Consider the following 18535-nt stretch of genomic DNA (forward strand, 5'->3'; position numbering starts at 1 on the left):
TATCGCTTGTGTACGGCTCCTCCAGCACTGCCTGGAAAGTTGGAGTACCCAGGGTGGGTGCCCCAGCTCGGGGATGTTCTCCTGGGGCTCCCCAAGGGCCACGGGGTCCCCCTGGGTGAGTGAGACACGGGACCCTCGGGCGCAGGGCTGGGTCAGAGAGGGTGGGAAGGGTGCCTGGGGAGCAGGGCTGGGACACCCTGGGAAAGGTCCCCCACAGGCTGGAGCTGGGGCCAGCGAGGACCCTGCCTCGCTCTGCGGCATCCCTGCCTGCTGGGCCAGTAGCCCAAGCACCCCAGAGGGCCCCAGGGACCACCCACCTTTGTCAAAACGCCAGGACAGGGGGGTGGCAGCAGGACAAGGGGGTGGCAGCAGGACAAGGCTGCCCCGGGGTTAAAGCGCTGGCCACAGAAAACCACAGCGAGTCCAAGGATCACATCCTGGGAAGCCAGACCCACACCGTGGGGTGCCCGGAGCCGGCAGGAAGCCACGGCCCCCCACAACGAAGCTCACGGCAGGAGCCGACGCCCCAAGAAGCTCCCTGGGAGCAGCTGAGGGATATGTACGGGGGAAGAAGCACGCTCGGCAGCTCTGCTTGCGTGCAGTGAACTTTACAGAGCGCAGCCGTGCCCCGGCATAGAAACGACCTGGGAGCCGGGCAGGAAAGAGCAGCGCTCACAGCCTGCAGGTTGCAGAGCCGCAGGGAGCCGGCTGCTGCTTAGCACTTTATTAAAACAAACGTGAAGAGCCAGCACCCGCTTCGCCCCAACTCGTGCTCTCCCACAGGGAAACTGCTGCCAAAAGAAAACTCAAACAGCAGTAAATGAGTTTCAGCGAGGCAGGTCCTGGGTCTCAGCCTGCCCCGGGGATGTAGCAGACCCTCAGATCCAAAGCCAAGGGTGACCCACAGGTGTTGATCACAGAAAGAGGGTGCAGGAGTGAGGGCGAGCAGCCAGCTGAACCCCTAACCCATGGGAAATGAGGTGCTGTCTGTCCCTGGCCAGACAGATTTAACACATTTCCATTAAATCAACATGAAAGAAAGGAAAATTCCATATCTAAATTCATATTAGCCAGGGCTGTGAGGGATCAACCTGGGGACAATGGGCTCACAGCAACAGGACTCGAGAGGTCACCCCTGTGAAGAGATTGTCCTGGAAGGCATTAAAGAGCCTAAATTCACTGTAGTCCCACTGTACGTACCCACGGGGGACGTACCCACGGGCCGCAGCCACGCAAGGGGAACATCCCACCCCATGGGCACAGCTGGGGGGTAAGAACCTGAGCAGGAAGAAAGGAGAGGGGAGATGATGCCAGAAAAAGCCCCACTACATTCACCTTGGGGAGTCGGCAAGGAGACGCTTCGTCCCGCTGTCTGCATTCAGCTGGCAAAGCTCATTAAAAGAGGTGGCCTTTCACTGCCCTTTTCAAACCTGGAAATTCAGGCCTCTTCCATGACAAAAAGGAAAAGGTGAATTAAGAGATGAAATGCCGGAGGAGAAGGTACACCAGCCCTCCGAGCCCGACTACAACCGTGCCTGCCGCCAGCCGTGCCCAGAGGAAATCCAGGGAAGCCTCGAGGTGGGCATGCAGGCTCAGGACCTGCCGGCGCGTGCTCTCCCACTCCCCGGAGTTGTCAATGACGTGAGTCGCTAACTTGCGCTTCTTGTCCAGCGGCAGCTGGGAGGCGATGCGAGCTTCTGCCTCGGCCTGGGACAGCCCGTTCCTCTTCCTCAGCCGGGACAGCTGCGTCGGCGGGTCACTGCCAGGACGGGAGAGAAGGGGGGGTTTGCCTGCCCTCCTTGGCACAAGGGGGAATGACTGGGGTAAAGTTGGGGGCAGAGATGGTCCCTGCTTCATTTTGGGACCAGCGCAGGCATCCTGCCCTCGGATCAGCAGAGCCACCCCTGCAGCGCTGCCCACGGCGTGTTGTGGGTGTTCCCACAGCCCGTAACACCGGGACAGTGCCCCAAACCCTGCCCCAGCCAACGGAAGGCCCAAAGACAGCGATTTCCCCCGTACAACAGTGCCGGGCTTCAGGGACACCTCAGCAAGGAGCCCCTCGTGCACTGGGATAAAGGAAGGTGTTGCCCTCCCACCTACAGAAAAGAGGCGGTGCTGTCGAGAGGCTCCGCACCAGGGCTGCGGCCAAATCCCCCCCAGAGCCGGAGGGACGTGACGGTCCCCTCCAGCCTCCAAGAGAGGTGGCAGAGTCCCAGCCCTCACGGCACTTACCAATAAACCAAGACTGTGTATTTCATAAACTTGGTCAATCTGTTGGTCTCAAAGAGCAGAGGGATGTCGAGGATCACGTAGCGGCAGCCTGCAGGAATGACCAAGCCCCCACCCAAAGGGAACAGTCACTCGGATTCCCAACCCCCTCGTGCCACACACACACCGTGGCCACAGCTGCTCCAGCAAAGCGATGGGAGAGCTCTCAGCTCCACGGCTGAGCCGAGGGCCCTCCTCCCTCTCGTGAGCAGGAAATGGTTTTGTTCCAGGCTTCCAGAGAAAAAATTAAAAACAAAAAACCAGAAAAACCCTAACCTGGATGATCTCAGATCAAAGGTGAAGCTGGAGAAATATAATGAGGAGCTGAAACAAGAAGCCCAAGTGAAAGCGCCTGTGCCTGGCTGGCGAGAGCGGCAGTCACGCCGCCGCTGGTGGCCTCTCCAGGGGAGCAGAGCCCACAGCAGCGCTTGCTCTGTTCTCTCACCTGTCCCACGCTGCCGTCATTTGACGCTTCCCAGCTCAGTTTGGTTTCCTTTATGGAAAGCTTTGGCTAAACACTTCTATTTTTCCAAAGAAATCCCTGCAGACCTCTCAGAGCTGGGACACTGAAACATGGGGGTGCCTGCAGGCACAGCCCCAGGGCCTGACCTCACCAAACCTGGCCAAGTTTGGTTAAAAATTGTTGTCAACAGGTGGAGCAGGTGGCGGAGGAGAGCTCATAACCGCCAGCCGCCCTCCTCCCAGACCCTGCAGCCCACCCCAGGCTCTCCACGTGCCCCCACCCTTCGCAAGCACCAACTGCCCCGGCAGACAGCAGCGTCTGGGGACATGGGGGTACGCCCTGGCGAGCCTGGGGGAGCGGCAGGGGGTAGGGAAAGCTCTAAGTCAGGGCCTCACTCCCCTGTGTGTCCCCCAGCTTCAGGGACACCTCCAGTTTTGCTGGTGTCCCCCTCTTTATAACCTGAACCCCACAGCTGAGCTGGCCATGGCAATAAAAGCCTTGACAAAGACATCATCAGCCAATATGCCACCATTTTACCAGCATCTCCACCCAGAGAGACTTCTTGCGGCCCTACGGTTTGATCGATAAGAGCTTTCCTTACACAGCGATCCTTAGAGACAACATCCAGCTATCCCAAATCATTAAAACCTGACTAATGAGGACAAAGCAGCCTGCTGAAGACACACAGAGCTCTCGCCAGGGGCAGGACGGCATCCGCCTCCCGAGGCCACAGCCCCAAGTACAAGACTCCATCTCTGGCTCCCGGCTTTCCTGCCTGTTGCTTCCTTTGTGCTTTCTCCTCCTCCTCACCCCACAGCAGAGAACGGCCCCCGCAGTGCCCCAGCACAGGCCTATTCAGCTGTCACAAGGCTCAGCTTTGATAAGCTCCACGAAACCAGACTGACTCTATTAAGAGATCCTTCTGTCTACACGGAGACCTCCGAAACAGCTGGTGATCTTATCTGGCATTTGAGTAGACCAAGTTTGACAGCTGTATTTGTTATATTTATCAGGGGAAAAAGCGGGACTTTGGAAACCACAGCTGTCAGCCCATTTCTCACCTTATCGAGACTGAAAGGGCTCCGCAGCTTTCATTGAAGCCGGGGAAGGTTGGGGGCAGAGAATATTTGGCCATTTCAGAAGGTGTGACATTATCTAGCACGTAATCTCAGAAGAGGCCTCACAATGCTCTTCTCAGGCCCTACAGGTGTACTTTAAACCCCAGAAGGAGGTGGTGAAGGGCAGCAGTGAAAGGCAGGAAGGAATCCTCCAAACGCCAGGACGAAAGGCCACGGGTGGCAGAGCACAAAGGCCGCCAGGCAGCGTCGTTCCCCTTCTTCCCCGTCCCTCTCCCCACTCAGAACCAAAGGCCCCGCAGGCAGGGACAGCTCCTGCCTGAGCAGGAGTCCCGTGTGCTGGGACAGGGCCTCTTACCTAGCACAAAGTGCTTCAAGATCTGCTTCAGCATCTCCTTCTGGATCTCCGGGTGGGTGATGGAGTTCAGCAGCTGCCGTTTCTCCGGGTGGGAGAAGATAATGTTTGCTAGAGCCTCACGATTTATCTCTCCGTTCTCCAAGAGGATCTCGGTGCCAAAGTAACGCACGATCTGCTGATAGGCCTTGAAGCGGGGCTGCACCACTGATAACGTTAAACAGCCGGAGGTTAGAGCCAGCTCTGCAGCACAGTCGGTGTTTGCATCAGCGATCGGCCTCAAATGAGTTTTGTTCATTAAATAACCGAGCTTGATTCTCCTCGGCGGGCAGCACATCTGCCTGCCAGCACAGGCTGAAGCGAGAGCGGCGCGGCTCAGCGCTGCAGCCCGGCAGACACCTGGCGTCGGTGCTGCAGGAAAGCAGCTGCAGAAAACCCGCTCAGGCCAAGGTCCCTTCGAGGGCTGACGCCCGGGAGATCGAAGCATCCTGCAAACATTAATTCAGCGCCACAACCCTCCCTCGGGCGTGCTGCTGCTCGGGGTTAGAAGTCAGCCGGCGGGCGGGGGCACTTGCTGACAGCTCCCAGCCGAGGCGCGGGCAGGAGCGGTGCTGAGCCCGTTCCCACTGCCTGCAGGGCCAGGAGCCGGGCAGGCAGATCCTAAAGGGACCAGGGCAGCGCCAGCTTTATTTTAGCTGGAAACTTCAGCACTGGGTGACTACAGCCTGGCTGCTACAAGCTGGCTCTGACTGCTACTACGGCTTTTTACTGTCCTTTGCCTCTGTCACCAAGTTCTTCATGAGAATGAACACAGAAACCTTCCGAGATCAGTTCCCAACAGGTATGTGCAGGGACTCTGACGTTACATGAGCGTGTCATTTTAAAGCCACCAAAAAATCACTAACAAGCAGTAATAAAACCATAATTAAGATCAAGCTGAGCCTAACCACAGAGAATGACAGACCGTATATAATTTTTTCTCCAAAATCCAGGAACATTGCCACAGGTTGTAACCTCAGGCCAACCTAATAAAAGTCTTTAAGACCAATTTCTTTCTCCTGTGGAATTTCACATCGAGGCAGTTTCAGGATGGGTAAAATCCATAGAGTAAACAAACACATATAAAAAAGGAATTGGAGAAAAATGAAGTGATTGGTAGAAAACTGACACTGAGTATCTGCAGTGTTTTCCTATGGTCTCTGAGGGCTTTTAGCACCTCCAGCAAATTTTCTGCACCTTGAGGGGAATTACAGTGCAATAAAATGTTAAGAGCATCACAGCTTTGCACGGCTACAGGGTAAGGTCTTCACCAAACAGCAAAGTGCAGGCACTTCCGAATGACACTGCCTGCACCACTGCTCAGCTGCAGACCCGAAACCTGCTGCATACGAAATCAGCAGCCCCTCCTGGAGCAAGCGCTGCTCTCCTCGTTATCCCGGTGGCACGGAGGGATTGACATCTTGTGCCGCATCGCACAGGTAATCAGGGCAAGCAGGGTCTGCTCCAGTCCTGCTGAGGCAACAGATCTGGATTTCTGGGTCTTTTCTGTAGCCAGGGCAGCACATTCTGGGAGCAGCGAGAGGCAGGTGTGCTCTGCAGACGCACAGGCTGAATTCCCTCTGATCCGGGATAGCTGCAGCCTCTTTTTCCTAAGTGCATTAAGGCACAAGTAATTTTGTGGACCAATCTCTCAGTATTACCCAGCAAGCCACAGCCAGCACGGAGGGAAATTCTCTTCTGTCAGTGATCCCACCAAACATAACCAAATTACAGGATGGGCGTCCTGGGGCTTAGCAGGGACACGAGATCAGCCGAGGGAACCCGCTTCACAGAGAACGGTATTTATTTTGCCCGGAGTTGGCTTTCAAAGCCGGCAAGCATTGCACTCCAGGAGAGGGAAACTCAGGGCAAGATCTCCCCACAGTGTTTATTAGGACATGATTTTATTTTTTTCTTTATTAGAAATATATCCTAGTTCAAGCGAGACGATGAGGCTCCACGCAGCCTCATCGGCTGGGGAACGGAGGGAAACACTTCTGTAACGGAGCCAGAGCACCCTCTGCCATCTGCGCTTCCCCGCATCAATCCCAGTCGTCAGGGGAAACTCGGGGAGAAAGATCAACTATGCAGAACTCACCCTCTCTGGCAATAACATCGGCATCAATCACAGCACAGCCCAGTTCCCGGAGTACGGCCACCACCGTGCTCTTCCCCGACGCGATTCCACCCGAGAGTCCGACCAGGAACATTGTGCTCTGAAATGGAAAGAAAAGAGCTGGAAAACAGGCCAGGACAGGGCTGTTTTGTTCATGCTGTGCACATCAAATATTTATCCTAAACAGACAACTCCATTCAAAGCTCATTTTCAAATGTTTTCAGGGCATCACCGAGACATTAGCACGATTTTGGCACCGCTCTGAGCTGGCTACCCCTGTTTTACAGGCTGAAAGACAGCAGTGGGTTAAATGAGGCTTCCCTGGACCCTGCTCACTCTGGATGTGCAACTTGAGCCAGCCCTAAATTCCTCCAGCTGGTTTAGCTGCAGCTCCACACAACTCACTCCCCTTTAGCATCTGCACCCATCAAGCCGCAGGCTCACCTGCAGCACCCTAAATCAGAGGAAATTTCTGGCAGGGTTGCCAAGCATCAGTGGCAAAGGGGAAGAATTCAGACAACATCTCAGCCTGGACCAAGAAACACCAGGGCAGAGAGGGAAAAACCTGCTTGATCCCTACAGCTGGGGCGTGAGAGGAGATAAGCTACCTCTGACACAACTGGGATGCAAAGCACACAAGGCAGTAAGGAAACTGCATCCCTGTGCTACCTGGAAGCCAGCACGGTCAGCGGCAGCCCAAGAGACACGAGAAATCAGGGCTCTGAGCAGCAGACTTGTGCCTGTTAGCTTGAACACAGAGTCTGTGCTTGCCGATGAACTCGAGGCTGGGAGGGCACCGGTAACCCCCCGACCCCGAGCAGACAAATTCTCTCCCAGTTTCTGCACTGAGATCTCTCCCCACTCAGTCCAAACCCTGCAGCCCTCTAGACCCCCTTGCACCCTTTCAAAACCAAAACGCTCAGCGATGCAGAGGCAGCTCTGGGTGGGAGCAGGGACTCCTGTGAGCAAGCTGGTATCTGCATCCCCAAAAAGGCAACAGCCACAGCACGTGGGGAACAGACCCCAGCGTCCCCTCTCCAGCCCCCATGGACCAACACCAGCCGCAGCCAAGGGTGCTCAGGGCTTTGTGCAGCCCAGTCCTGCAGATCCCTGAGGCCCCAACTTTGCTGTCACCTTGTCCAGGGTGACACCACCCTCACAGGATAAGCCTGAACCACCCAAGCCCCAGCTTGTGGCTGTTGCCCCTTGCATCTGAGAAGAAACTGGCTCCATCATCTTTGGCCAAGAGCCACAGGCTGCTGGTAGACACCCCACAGCTTCCTCTTGCCCAGGGAAAGGGAGACCCAGCTCCCACTGCCTCTCCCAATGAGCCACGTACCCCAAAACCCAACGATCTCAGCAACCATCACTCTGCCTAACCTGGTTCTGACACCTCTCTCCAGACACCACGAGAGGTGGCCACCAGCTCCCAAAAAGCTCTGCACACACAGCAACCAGGCACCTACTGCCCACACGGTCCCTCACCAACAGGGACCAGCCGCCTTGCACCCAAGGGCAGCAGTCAGGAACACGGGCCTGCAGGACGGCTGAAGGTGCATGAAAACACAGCACTGCTTCCTTTTTCTTAGAAAAAAAAAAAGACAGTTTTGTCATAACTTGGTCCTACAAACAAGACGCAGACCCACAGTCTGGGGGTGAGGAGCGGGGGGATTAAGTCCTTTGGCAGCTGGAGGCAATTCAGCAGAAGCAGGAGTGAGAGCAAAAGCCAGCAGCGTCGCAAAGCGACTTTTCCTCATGGCTGCCGAGAGCCGACGCCAGCCCGCAGCAGCGCCACGTGCTCTTTTCCCTTTCAAGACACCAGGAGAACAGATGGGGTTAACTCGAGCAACAACAAGGGGGAATTCAAAGGGAATCAGAAAGGGCACTTATAATAAACATCAGTGCTTTGTGGGAGGCTGACATATATCCCAGACTTTGCTGCCAAGTCAGTACTCGGTCCCCACAGGGAGCATTTCCCAACACTACAGTGGGCTCGGCACAACAGAGGGGCTGTTTATTTATGGCAGCAGGTTAATATCCTGCCCTCCCTGTCAGGATTTTATCCGCCCTCCGCAACAGCCTACAAGGGCTAACGCTGCATGAGGAGAACCAGGCCTTCGGTGCTGCCTTGCAGGGGCACAGGCTCTGCTCATGTGTTTTTTTAAAATTCATTAAAAATTCTCCTGTCCAAGTAGAGTAAATACAGGGTTTTAACTGCAGTAACCCCGACACTCTGGCCTCCAGCCTCAGCTGGGACTCGGTCCCAAAAAACCTGCTATTTCTGTCCCTCTGGTACATACCTCTGCAGGCAGGCAGCTTGCTGGGAGAATTACAGCAGGGGTAAAAGTGCACTTGGAAGAGTTACTCTAGAAACCACATCCGAACGGGGTTTGAAAACACTTGTGCCGTCACAGGGCCTGTACAGATATAAGATCCACAGTTCAAGGTATAAATATTTAACAAGCTTGGGTTTGAACTGTACACAAGTGTAGAGAGTCCAGCCTGTTCCTGCAGATGTTACAGGCAGGAGCCAGAACCGTTTTTTCCCCAAATACACCATTTGTTGGTGTATTTGGTCTGTGCCAACTAAATCAAGCAGGGGGGAAAGCTGAAACATGAGCCACAGAGGCTAGTCAGGCTGGAAAACTCCAGTTAATTCCTGCTGTGAGGAACGGTGCCCTGGGAGATGTAACCCAGAGCCATGAGGAAGTGGCTTTTAAAGACTGAGGTGCCCAAATTTTCCCTGTATCTTGACTCCTTCGGTTTCTGGGCACAGCACAAGTCAGTCGCCTCAAGCCACCCACCCAGCGTGCCACGGGCCAAAAGGCATCCTCCAGCGCCATGCTACACACCCAGTCCTGCTCCTTGCTCCCATCCTTGACTCTGACGGGGCCTGGCACACTGACAGACTGGTGTTTGGCTTGAGGGGGCTGCAATGAGAAAAAAAAATAATCATAAAATACATCGCTAGCCTGGTGGGGAAAAACCCGCGAGCACAACTGCCACCATGCCCCAGCCCCTGGGCCCTTTGGCTGGTACCGGCTGTGCTGACAGTCCCTGCCGGGCTGGGCCCTGGCTGAGTAACGGCGCTTTCCTGGCGGTCCCGAGCCCAGGCCCGGCCGTGGCCACCCCGCGGCCTCCCCAAACCCGGCGGGTCCCCGTAGCTCCTGCCCAGGGCCTGGGACACGGTCAGGCCGGGCGGGTCAGGCCGGGCCACGCCGGGCGGCGGACCAGGGCCGGGCAGGCCCCGGAGGGACCCCCCGCACCGGGCCGGGCCTGGCCGCCGCCCGCGGGGTGCGAGGGCCGGAGCGGGTCCCCTCACGGGGCCCTCACCCACTCACCCGCCGACCGGCTTCAGCGCGGCGCAGGGTCCCGCGCGCCTATTGGCTGGTGGGAAGACGGGTCCCTCTCCCAGCCAACCGGCGCCGCCCTCCTTGGGCTCGCCCCGCCCCCTCGGGCAGGAAGCGGGTGGCGGCGCCGACACCGCGGTCCTGCAGGGGAACGGGCGACGGGGGAGACGGGCCGCGGCTCTCCGGCGCGGCGGGTGGCCCCGCGCGGCTGCCGCGGTGCGGCCGAGCCCTCCGGCCCCCGGAGCCCCGCCCCGGGGCGCCCCCAGAGCCCGACGGGAACTGTAGTCCCGGCCGCGGCGCGGCCCGGCCCCCGCCTGCCCGCGCAGACTACCGGTCCCGGCATGCCCCGCGGCCCGCCGCCCAATCGCGGCGCGCTTTGGTGCGGGGGCGCGGCAGGCGCCGAGGCCCCGTTTCAAGATGGCGGACGACAGTGAGACAGCAGTGAGGCGGCCACCGGCGAGGCCTCCGCGGCCGCCGGCGGAGGAGAACGACCACGAGCACTGCAGCGACTGCGAGAACGAGGCGGAGCGCGGCTCCAGCCGGGGGTGAGCGGCGGCCGGGGCGGCCCGTCGCGGCGGCGGCCGGGCCCATTGAGGAGGGCAGCGGCCGGGAAGTGAGCGGTGCCCCGCCCCGCGTGCGCGCTGATTGGCCGGCAGGCGGCGCCCCGCGCGACGATTGGTCGAGGCCGGCCGTCAGTCTGCCGGGGGGCGGTCCGCTGGCTGCCTTTCTCGGCAGTTGTGGGAGCGTGTCCTGGAGCGGAGCGGGGTCGGGCCCGTCCGTGGCGCGGATGGGGAGCGGCCTCCGCGGTGTGTGCGGGGCCGCCAGAAAGGGGCCGCCAGGGCCTTTCCCCCCCCCGAAATGAGCCCGATCCGCAGCTTTTATTGTCCCCGTGTTACGCTGTGTCTCCCCGCGTTCCCCCCGTGCTCCAGCGCCAGCCCCGTCCTTGTGCCATCTCCGGCACCGCGGTGGCGTCCGGGGCGGTGGCTCGGTTGGGCGCCTTACCCTGCTCCCCAGAGCCTGTGGCCTCCGGTGGCCGTCCCTGCGCCCTGGGAGAAGCCCGGGGTTCCTCACACCCGTCCCGTTGTTTCCCTAAACACGGCCCCGGGTTTGGGGAAGCTCAGCTGGCGCTGCCTTGTGGTTTGAGGAGAGTGGCGTCCAGAGGTGTGAGATGCTGAAATGGCCACAGTTGGGCTGGGAGCGAGCGCACGCGGGGAGGCAGGTCCCTGTCTAGGTGGGGAAGCTCTGAAGTCCCTAACGTAGTACCCGCGTTACTCACGGCCTTAATTAATAAGGCGCAGAGCTGCCTCGCCATGCCTGTGGGTTGCAGGAGAGGCTTTGTCCTCGTTCCCGCTGGCTTTGCATGCAGTAGGGCACGTCAGCGTGTGGCTCGTGCCACGTCGTGTCTTTCCAGAGGTTTCCAGCGGTTTTGCACCTTGTGCTTCACACACCGGAGCCTCGCTGGGCTCCTCTTCCCCCTCACCCTGCATTCCCAGCCCTGCAAGGCTGTTGGCTTGAAGAGCTTTTCTCCGTCCGTCGGCAGCTCTCTGTAGGCAATCCCGCCTGTCCAGTAATTGAAGTGAATAAAAGGTCATGCAAGAAATATCACTGAGGGTTTTTTTATGACAGCACAGATGCCTGTTTATATTTTATTTGCCTCCTGGGTGTGGCACCGTGTCTCACTTTAATAGGTTTAGCCGTGCTTGGGGAGATTTTTCTTTTCTTTCCCTCTGACATGATTAGGTTTGTGGAAAGCAGAGCAAAGCAGACGGGAGATGTGGTGCTTAATCACCGTTATTTCCCAGCCCATGGGTTCAGCCTGCCCTTTGCCAGGAAAAGGTGTGTCCTTGAGGCCTCTTCAGATCCTAGTGCGGGCATTGCATCTCCTGCAACCCTGAGGAGCTAAAAGTCACCTGCCCTGACTAGGGCGAGCGTTGAAGTGCAACAGGATAACCAGGCAACCTGGGAAATGACCAGGAACAAATATACTTAGAGAGTTCAGATCACTTGGGAAATAACATTAAAAGTGTGGAAGATGGGCACAGCGATAATGAGCACAAACCAGGGAGGGTTTGGGGCTCTCTGGCAAACCTCCTGCACCACCCCCCACAAACCTAGTGGGGGATCAAACTAGGAGAGAAAAGACCCAGCAGTAGGAAAAGTGGTGTTTTTTTTTCCTGATGCGCATCGGTTCCCTTGATTTTGTACCGTCACCTTACACTGGGATGTGGGAGTGTTTCTGGTTACCCCAGCAGAACTGTCCCCCCAAATTAGGCAGGGGAAGTGCTTTGAGCGGCCAGGGTTTGCAGAGATACATCTGGTGTTTCCCAGCCTCCAGGGGGGCTGAGCTGGTGGAGGACAGTCAGTCTGAGCGGGCCTCACCTTGAACAAGCCCATCTGGTTTATTTAGGTACTTCCAAAAGTCTGTTTTTGAGATTGCTCAGGTTATGGGTATTTCTAGTGTTGGTTCCTTTCCATCGCACTCGAGGAGCTGTCCGGTAGCGGGGCAGGGGGATTGCAGCAATAGGTAATGGCCGCGACGGACAACGATGCCTTTCCCGGGAGAAGAGAAAAGCATTTTCCTTCGTCAGAAAACGGACCATTGTGATCCTGAGGGTAATTGGAAGATGTTTCGAATAGCACAGCCAACGCGCCCTCTTCCACCCTCTTTATCTCTCAAAGCAGCTCGGGCTGGAAAGGAGATAGGGGAGGAAAAATGCATAAAGCATTTAGCTGGGAAGGCTGCGGGCTGTCGGGCAGGAGCTGGCCTGGCGGTTAACCCTTCCTGTGGGGTGAAACCGGCTTCAGCCCTTGCAGCTTCATGGGTCGCATCGACTCTGCTAGCTGGGATTTCGGTCTTTTAGCCTTGATCTTTTGCCACCTGGCACCTACTTCTTCACCTAGCACGTCCTCATGCGCGGCGGCGACGGCACAGGCATGTGGGCCGACCTCTGCAAGAACGGCCAGGTAAGGGCTGGCCATCCCAGCTACCAGCCCCCCCGCGGGGACGGGAGATGTCACTGCCCCCCCAGCACCGGAGAAGGGCGCTGGGTGCTTCCTCAGGGTGCCCCGTCCTTTTCCCAGCCCCAGGGATGCACCCCCTGGGTGCTCCATCCTTCTCCTGGCCCCAGAGGTGAACCCTCAGTATGCCACATCCTTCTCCCAGTGCTGATGATGAGCTCTGGGTGCTTCCCCCGGGGAGCCCTGTCCTTTTCCCAGCCCCAGGGATGCACCCCAGGATGCCACATCCTTCTCCAGTGGCAGTGATGGGCGCTGGGTGCATCCCCAGGGTGCCCTGTCCTGCTCCCAGCTCCAGAGATGCATCCACGGCATGGCCCATCCTTCTGCCAGCCCTGGAGATTTGCCCCCAAGAGGCTCTGTGTTTTTCCCAGTAGCGATGATGGGCCCTGAGTGTGTTCCTGGGGTGCCCCATCCAACTCCCAGCCCCAAAGATGCACCCCAGGGGTGCCCCATCCTTTCTCCAGTAGCAGTTTTGGGCTCTGGGTGCACCCCCGGGGTGCCCCATCCTGCTCCCATGCCCAGAGATGCTCCCCCGGGTACCCCGTCCCTCTCCCAGCACTGGGGGCACACGCTGCCACCACAGCCAGGCTGCCCTGCCATGTCCCCAAGGGTCCCCTTGGTCCTTTCCTTGGCCCCACAGACGTGCCCTGTCATGCCTCTGGGGTGCCTTGGGGTGTCCCCACAGTGTCCCCAGGGTGTCCTGCCCTCCCCGGCGGGGACAAGGCTCCTCCACAGGGGACAGTCCCTGGAGGGGGCAGCTTCTGCCCCAATTGTGGGGTGCAGCCCCCCCGGCCCAGAGCCAGTCCTGCTGCCGCTGGGTGAGGAGACATGTCCTCATCCCGTCCGGGCTGCGAGGGGACACCATGGGGGGACACCCCGAGGCTGGCTCCGTCCCTGTCCCCCGCCCCACTCCGGCATCCCCCCCAGACCCCGTCCATCTGAAAATCCTCCCAATCCCGAGACCCTCCATCCCCGCTGTTTTCGGGTGATGTCCATAGCGCTGCCCCTTTCTCACACTGTGTCCCCCCAGCCATGACCTGAGGCCCAAGACGTGGTCGTGACCCCCAAAACGTCACCTGAGCTCAGTTCCCTTGGGTGTCACCACAACCGGCATCCTCACCGGGATTCATCCCACCCCGCTCCCACTTCCCGTCTTCTCCCGGCATCCAGCCCTGTGGTGCATCCTTATCCTGAGGATGTACGACACCAAATGAACCCAAACTTCCGTTATCAACCCCCAAAAACAGCTGGGGGGGGGCGGGAATTGGGAGTCCTGTCACGGCCACAGCACTTCACCCCTCGGCTCTTAAAACCCCTGAGCCGGGAGGGCAGCAGAGGCAGAAGCCGCTCAGCTTTTTTTCTCCATCCAAACAGTTTAATTTTTTTTTTTTTTTTTTGTGTCCCCCCCACTCCAGTCCCAAATTTTGGAGGGTCCTGGCGACGCTTGGCACCCCTGGCTCTTTCTCCCAAGCAGCATCTGTGTAACTCTGGACTGAGCATCCCCAAAAAAACACCTCAACCCCTTATTCCTCCACAAAAGTATTTTTGGGGACCCCCCCCAAACCTTCCTGCCTTCTCCTGCCCTCCACTGAGCTCTGACCCCCCCAGCCTGGTGGGGGATTGATGCACCCGGACGCTCCTGGATGAATTTCCAGAAGCTACGGAGCCCCTCGACAAGAGGAACTGCACTTGGTCGGGCGCGCGATGCAGCTTAATTAACTGGTTGTTAATTACTAACGAGGTATCGCCGCTCCAATATTTATAAAGAAGCGGCTCGGGAGGCAGGGGAGCGTTTCAGCGGGCTGGCTCCAGCGGGAGAGTTTCAAAAAGGTACCCCAAAAATACCCCCAAAAATGAGAAAATTGGGTTAAGTAGGGATTTGTTACCAAAAATGCTCCATCCCTGGCAAAGCTGGGGGGTCGGGGGTTGCCGGGGTGTTTCCTGGTAGACAGGGGTCGATGCCAGCCTCCTCCTAGGGAATTATAACTCGGGGGTGTCCGTCTGACCCCCCCACTTTCCTCTGGGCGCTGCTGGTTCTGGGCACAGCCCCTCACCCTGCATCGGGGCTGGAGTTAATGAGAGCCAGGGGAGCCCCGGCGCTGGGAGGGAGCTGCTCCTGGTGGTTAATTAGCATTAATTATTCTTATTTGTAGTAGCCCATAGACAGGCGAGTGGGGCAGCGGGGTGGGGGCGGGTGCTGGACGGTTGGACGGACGGACGGACGGGGTCGGAACGGGGCGGTTCTGGGGTCCCCGTGGTGGGGGTGACTGTGGCCCCGGCTGCCTCGTGTAGCCAAAGGCCTGGGGAGGGGCACAGCCCCGGGGGGGTCCCTGTGGTTGGGGGCCTGGGGACAGTCCCCAGGGGGGACCCCCTTGCTGGGGGGGGATTCTGGGGGCACCCAGTGTTGTGCCTGGGGGCCCAGGGGGCCACCTGCTACTGCCCCCAAGGGTGCTGGGGGGCACCCACCGCCATGCCCAGAGGGGTCCGAAGGGGGGCACCCACTGCTGCGCCTGGGGGTGCTGGGAGGGCACCCGGCATATGTCTGGGGGTGCTGGGGGGCGCCCGCCACTACACTTGGGGGTGCTGGGGAGCGCCCACAGCCACACATTGGGGTCCTGGGCCACGGTGGCCGTGGCACGTGGGGCACATGGTGTCCCCGAGGCACCGAGCGTCACTGCGAGCAGCTCAGCCCCGCTGCCCCCCGTCCCCCTGCCAGCCCAGGGCCCTGGGGCGCAGCCGGCCACGTCGGGGACCATCCCAGTGACCCCAGGGCTGGTGACACCCCCCAGCAGTGTCACCGGGGTCAGTGACAGCGGCTGCAGCAGAGCCAGCTGCGGGGGCTGGGGGCCATGTCCCCCCCATGGTTCCCACCCTCCGGGGCTGCGCCGGGCTGTGGCACGGAGAAACTGAGGCACAGAGCAGCACGAGGGGGATGAGACCATCCGAGGGGGGGACTTGGTGGCAGCCCCCACTTCCTCTGCCACCGTGGTGCCGGGAGCGGCTCAGGCCAGCCTGGCGCTGCCATTTGTCTTCCCTGGTTAGCGCGAAGGGCTGGCGGGCACGTGGTGACGAGGCAGCTCCTTAACGAGGGAAGATGGATGGCACTGGGCGGCTCTGGCTGCAGGGGGAGGGACACGATGGCAGCAGAGCCCGGCACCAAAAAGCTTCCCCTCGTTCTCCCTCCCCCCTGCTTCTTCCTCCCTCCTCTTCCTCAGCATGACCCTCTGTGAGGCAACACCCCCCGGAGATTGGGACACTGTGACCCCCTGAGATTCACCGGGTGTCCTCCCCCAGGGATGGGGACCCTCGTGGTGGCGGGTTATACACAGGGCGAATATTAACAGGGTGATAGTGTTGGTGATGGCACGAGGGATACGGCTGCGTGGGTGAGAGCACGGGACCACCTGCTGGGACATCGGTAGGTTCCAGAGTTAACAGTGTCTGAGCACGCCATCGCAGGCTGCCTGTCGGCTCGGGGAGATGAGGAGAGGACCCTCCCCACCCAGCGTGAGCCAATTAAGAGCCCATTGTTGTCGGTTGTAATTAGGAGCATCTTCTCCCCAGCGAGTCGCTTTTGCATTTATTTCATTTGGGATTTTACCTGCCGGCTTGTCGCTGTCACCCAGCGCTGCGCGATCTCCCGGCAAGGCGCCGGCGGAGATTTGATTACCCAAATAATTCTGGAGTGGCAGCAGGCTCCAGCCACGGAGCTTCTTTGCCAGGCAGTTACGGCACCTCCGGCTCTGCCGGCACCTCCCGGCCTTGTCCTCTGGCACGGAGGAAATATTTCTCGGGGGGAGCATCCCGCCCCCCAGCAGGCTGGGATCAGGGTGAAGAGCGAGGCTTGTTTTGGGGGGATTTGAGCTCAGCCTCGCTACACGCTCATGGCCCACAGGGAGCTCATGGGAAGATGTGCAGGAGAATCAGGTTGGTTGGGGCTGGGCTGGGCTTGGAGACGCAGTCCTGTGTCCGAGCCGGGGTCCCACATCTGAGCCACGGTCCTGTGTCCGAATCCAGAGTCGGGGTCCCAGCTCTGAGCCACGGTCCCGCAGCTGCACTAGGTCAGGGTCCCGTGTCCGAGCCGGGGTCCCACATCCAAACCCGGAGATGGGGTCCCGTGTCTCAGCCGTGGTGCTGCATCCGAACCCAGGGTCGGGGTCCCGTGTCAGAGCTGTGGACTCACATCCAATCCCGAGACGGGGTCCCGTGTCTGAGCTGTGGGCCCGTGGCTGAATCTGAAACCGCGGCTCCATGTCTGAGCTGGGTCCCACATCCCCATCGGGAGACGGGATCCCGTGCCTGAGCTGTGGTGCTGCACCCCAGTCCGGAGCCGTGGTTCCGTGTCCGTGCCGGGGTCCCCCCCGTGCAGACCCAGAGCTGGGGCCCCGCCTCCGAGTCGTGGTGCCACACCCGAGCCTGGGCCTGTGGCCCCAAACCCAGCGCCAGGGCCCCAGCTCGGAGCCTGCCCGGTCAGGGAGAGGCTCCGGGCGGTGCTGGGGGCAGCCCCCTCCATCCGTGGTGCGTCACCCGTGGGGGGGGTCAGGGCACCCCACGCTGCCCCGGAGCTGGCGGGCGCTCTCCCTGGCTGCGGCTGAGCCGGGACCCCGGGTGTCCCGTGGGACCCGGGGCAGAGCCGTGCCCTGAGCTGGGTAACGCGGGTGTCCCCTGCGCAGGTGCGGGCCAGCGCCATCGCGCAGGACGCCGACCAGAACTACGACTACGCCAGCAACAGCGTCATCCTGCACCTGGACGCGGGGGACGAGGTCTTCATCAAGCTGGACGGGGGCAAAGCCCACGGCGGCAACAACAACAAGTACAGCACCTTCTCCGGCTTCATCATCTACTCGGACTGAACCCGCACCCACAGCGTCGCCCCACGGCCCCCCGGCCCCACGGCATCGCCCCATAGACCTCCAGCCCCACGGTATCCCCCAAAGACCGCCCAGCCCCACAGCGTCCCCCCACTGCCGCCCAGCCCTAGAGCCTCCCCTTTGCTCCTGTCCAGCCCCACGGCATCCCCCCACAGCGATCCAGGCCATGTGCGGTGCCCCAAACCCCCCCTTTCCCATTAGCTCACCCCACAGCTGCTAATTCAAGGCTGGGGGCCCGCAGGGGGCTGGGGACCAGCAAGAGGCTGGGGGACCCCCCTGCGCTGCCCCACTGCGCCCCCATCCCCTGGCTGTGCTCCCCGCTTGGCCCCGTGGTGCCCCACTCCTCGCTGCCCCCCCACGCTCGGGGCAGTGCCGGGGCCGGGGGTCCCTGCTGGCGTGTATATATGTACAGGACGCGCAGATGTCTATACGGGTGCCCCCCTGTCCAGCCCCGTGCTGGGGGGCTGCGCTGGGGCAGGGGGGAGATGCCTTGCTGCCTGACCCCAGGGCTACCCCATGGTAAAGCAGAGCTGTGACCTCTCCCCGTCTGCTGTCTGTGTCCCCGCGTGGGGCAGAGCCAACATCCCCCAGCCCAGGGACAGGGTCCACCTGCCACCCCCCCAGTCGACCCCGCTTGGCTTCCTGAACTGGCCCGGCCGGGGGTGCCAGGAGAGGCTCCCCTGTCCCCAAGCGCTGGCGTCTTCTCTGCCACCTCCAGTGCAGACAGTGGGGGTGCCACCGCCACCATGTCCCTGACCCAGAGCCCAGGTGGCCCCATGAGGGGTGTCCCCTCAGGTACATGCGTCCAGACTGCAGGGGGGGGGGGACGTGGTCCAGCCCTGCAGAGCCATGAGGACCCTCTGACACGGTCACCTGTCACCGCTGCTTCGGTGCAGGCAGCGATTCATAGAAACAGACTCTACAACTGGAGTAGAGTTACACAGTAGGTATGTTTGTATGTTTACTCCGGCCGGGGTGC

The 18535-nt window shown here is 60.0% G+C and overlaps 2 protein-coding genes across 6 annotated transcripts; one reads left to right on the forward strand and one right to left on the reverse strand.

Moving 5' to 3' along the window:
• Nucleotides 1–658: 658 nt before the first annotated feature.
• LOC141955234 (dephospho-CoA kinase domain-containing protein-like) lies at nt 659–11689 on the reverse strand. Of its 4 annotated transcripts, XM_074895154.1 has the most exons (7): nt 9659–11689; nt 9170–9247; nt 8618–8734; nt 6300–6417; nt 4166–4369; nt 2233–2320; nt 659–1759 (listed from the first exon to the last, which is right to left on the reverse strand). In XM_074895154.1, exons 4-7 carry the CDS (start codon nt 6409–6411, stop codon nt 1474–1476), a joined length of 690 nt encoding a protein of 229 aa, XP_074751255.1. In that variant the 5' UTR covers nt 6412–6417; nt 8618–8734; nt 9170–9247; nt 9659–11689; the 3' UTR covers nt 659–1473. The 4 variants fall into 4 exon arrangements, with proteins under 4 accessions (XP_074751255.1, XP_074751257.1, XP_074751256.1 ...); XM_074895156.1 differs by lacking the exon at nt 9170–9247; XM_074895155.1 differs by lacking the exon at nt 8618–8734.
• On the forward strand, nt 10101–18473 carry LOC141955235 (C1q-related factor-like). 2 transcript variants are annotated; one of them, XR_012632443.1, is made up of 2 exons: nt 10101–10212; nt 17359–18473. XR_012632443.1 is itself a non-coding variant. In XM_074895158.1 (2 exons), the coding sequence occupies exons 1-2, from the start codon at nt 12578–12580 to the stop codon at nt 17536–17538; spliced, it is 234 nt and encodes a 77-aa protein (XP_074751259.1). In that variant the 5' UTR covers nt 11976–12577; the 3' UTR covers nt 17539–18393. The 2 variants fall into 2 exon arrangements, 1 of the variants encoding a protein (XP_074751259.1); XM_074895158.1 differs by lacking the exon at nt 10101–10212 and adding an exon at nt 11976–12631 and having other exon boundaries at nt 17359–18393.
• Nucleotides 18474–18535: the final 62 nt, after the last annotated feature.

Source organism: Athene noctua, unplaced genomic scaffold (genome assembly GCF_965140245.1).
Source record: "Athene noctua unplaced genomic scaffold, bAthNoc1.hap1.1 HAP1_HAP1_scaffold_150, whole genome shotgun sequence".
In the NCBI taxonomy this organism is placed as follows: Eukaryota; Metazoa; Chordata; class Aves; order Strigiformes; family Strigidae; genus Athene; species Athene noctua.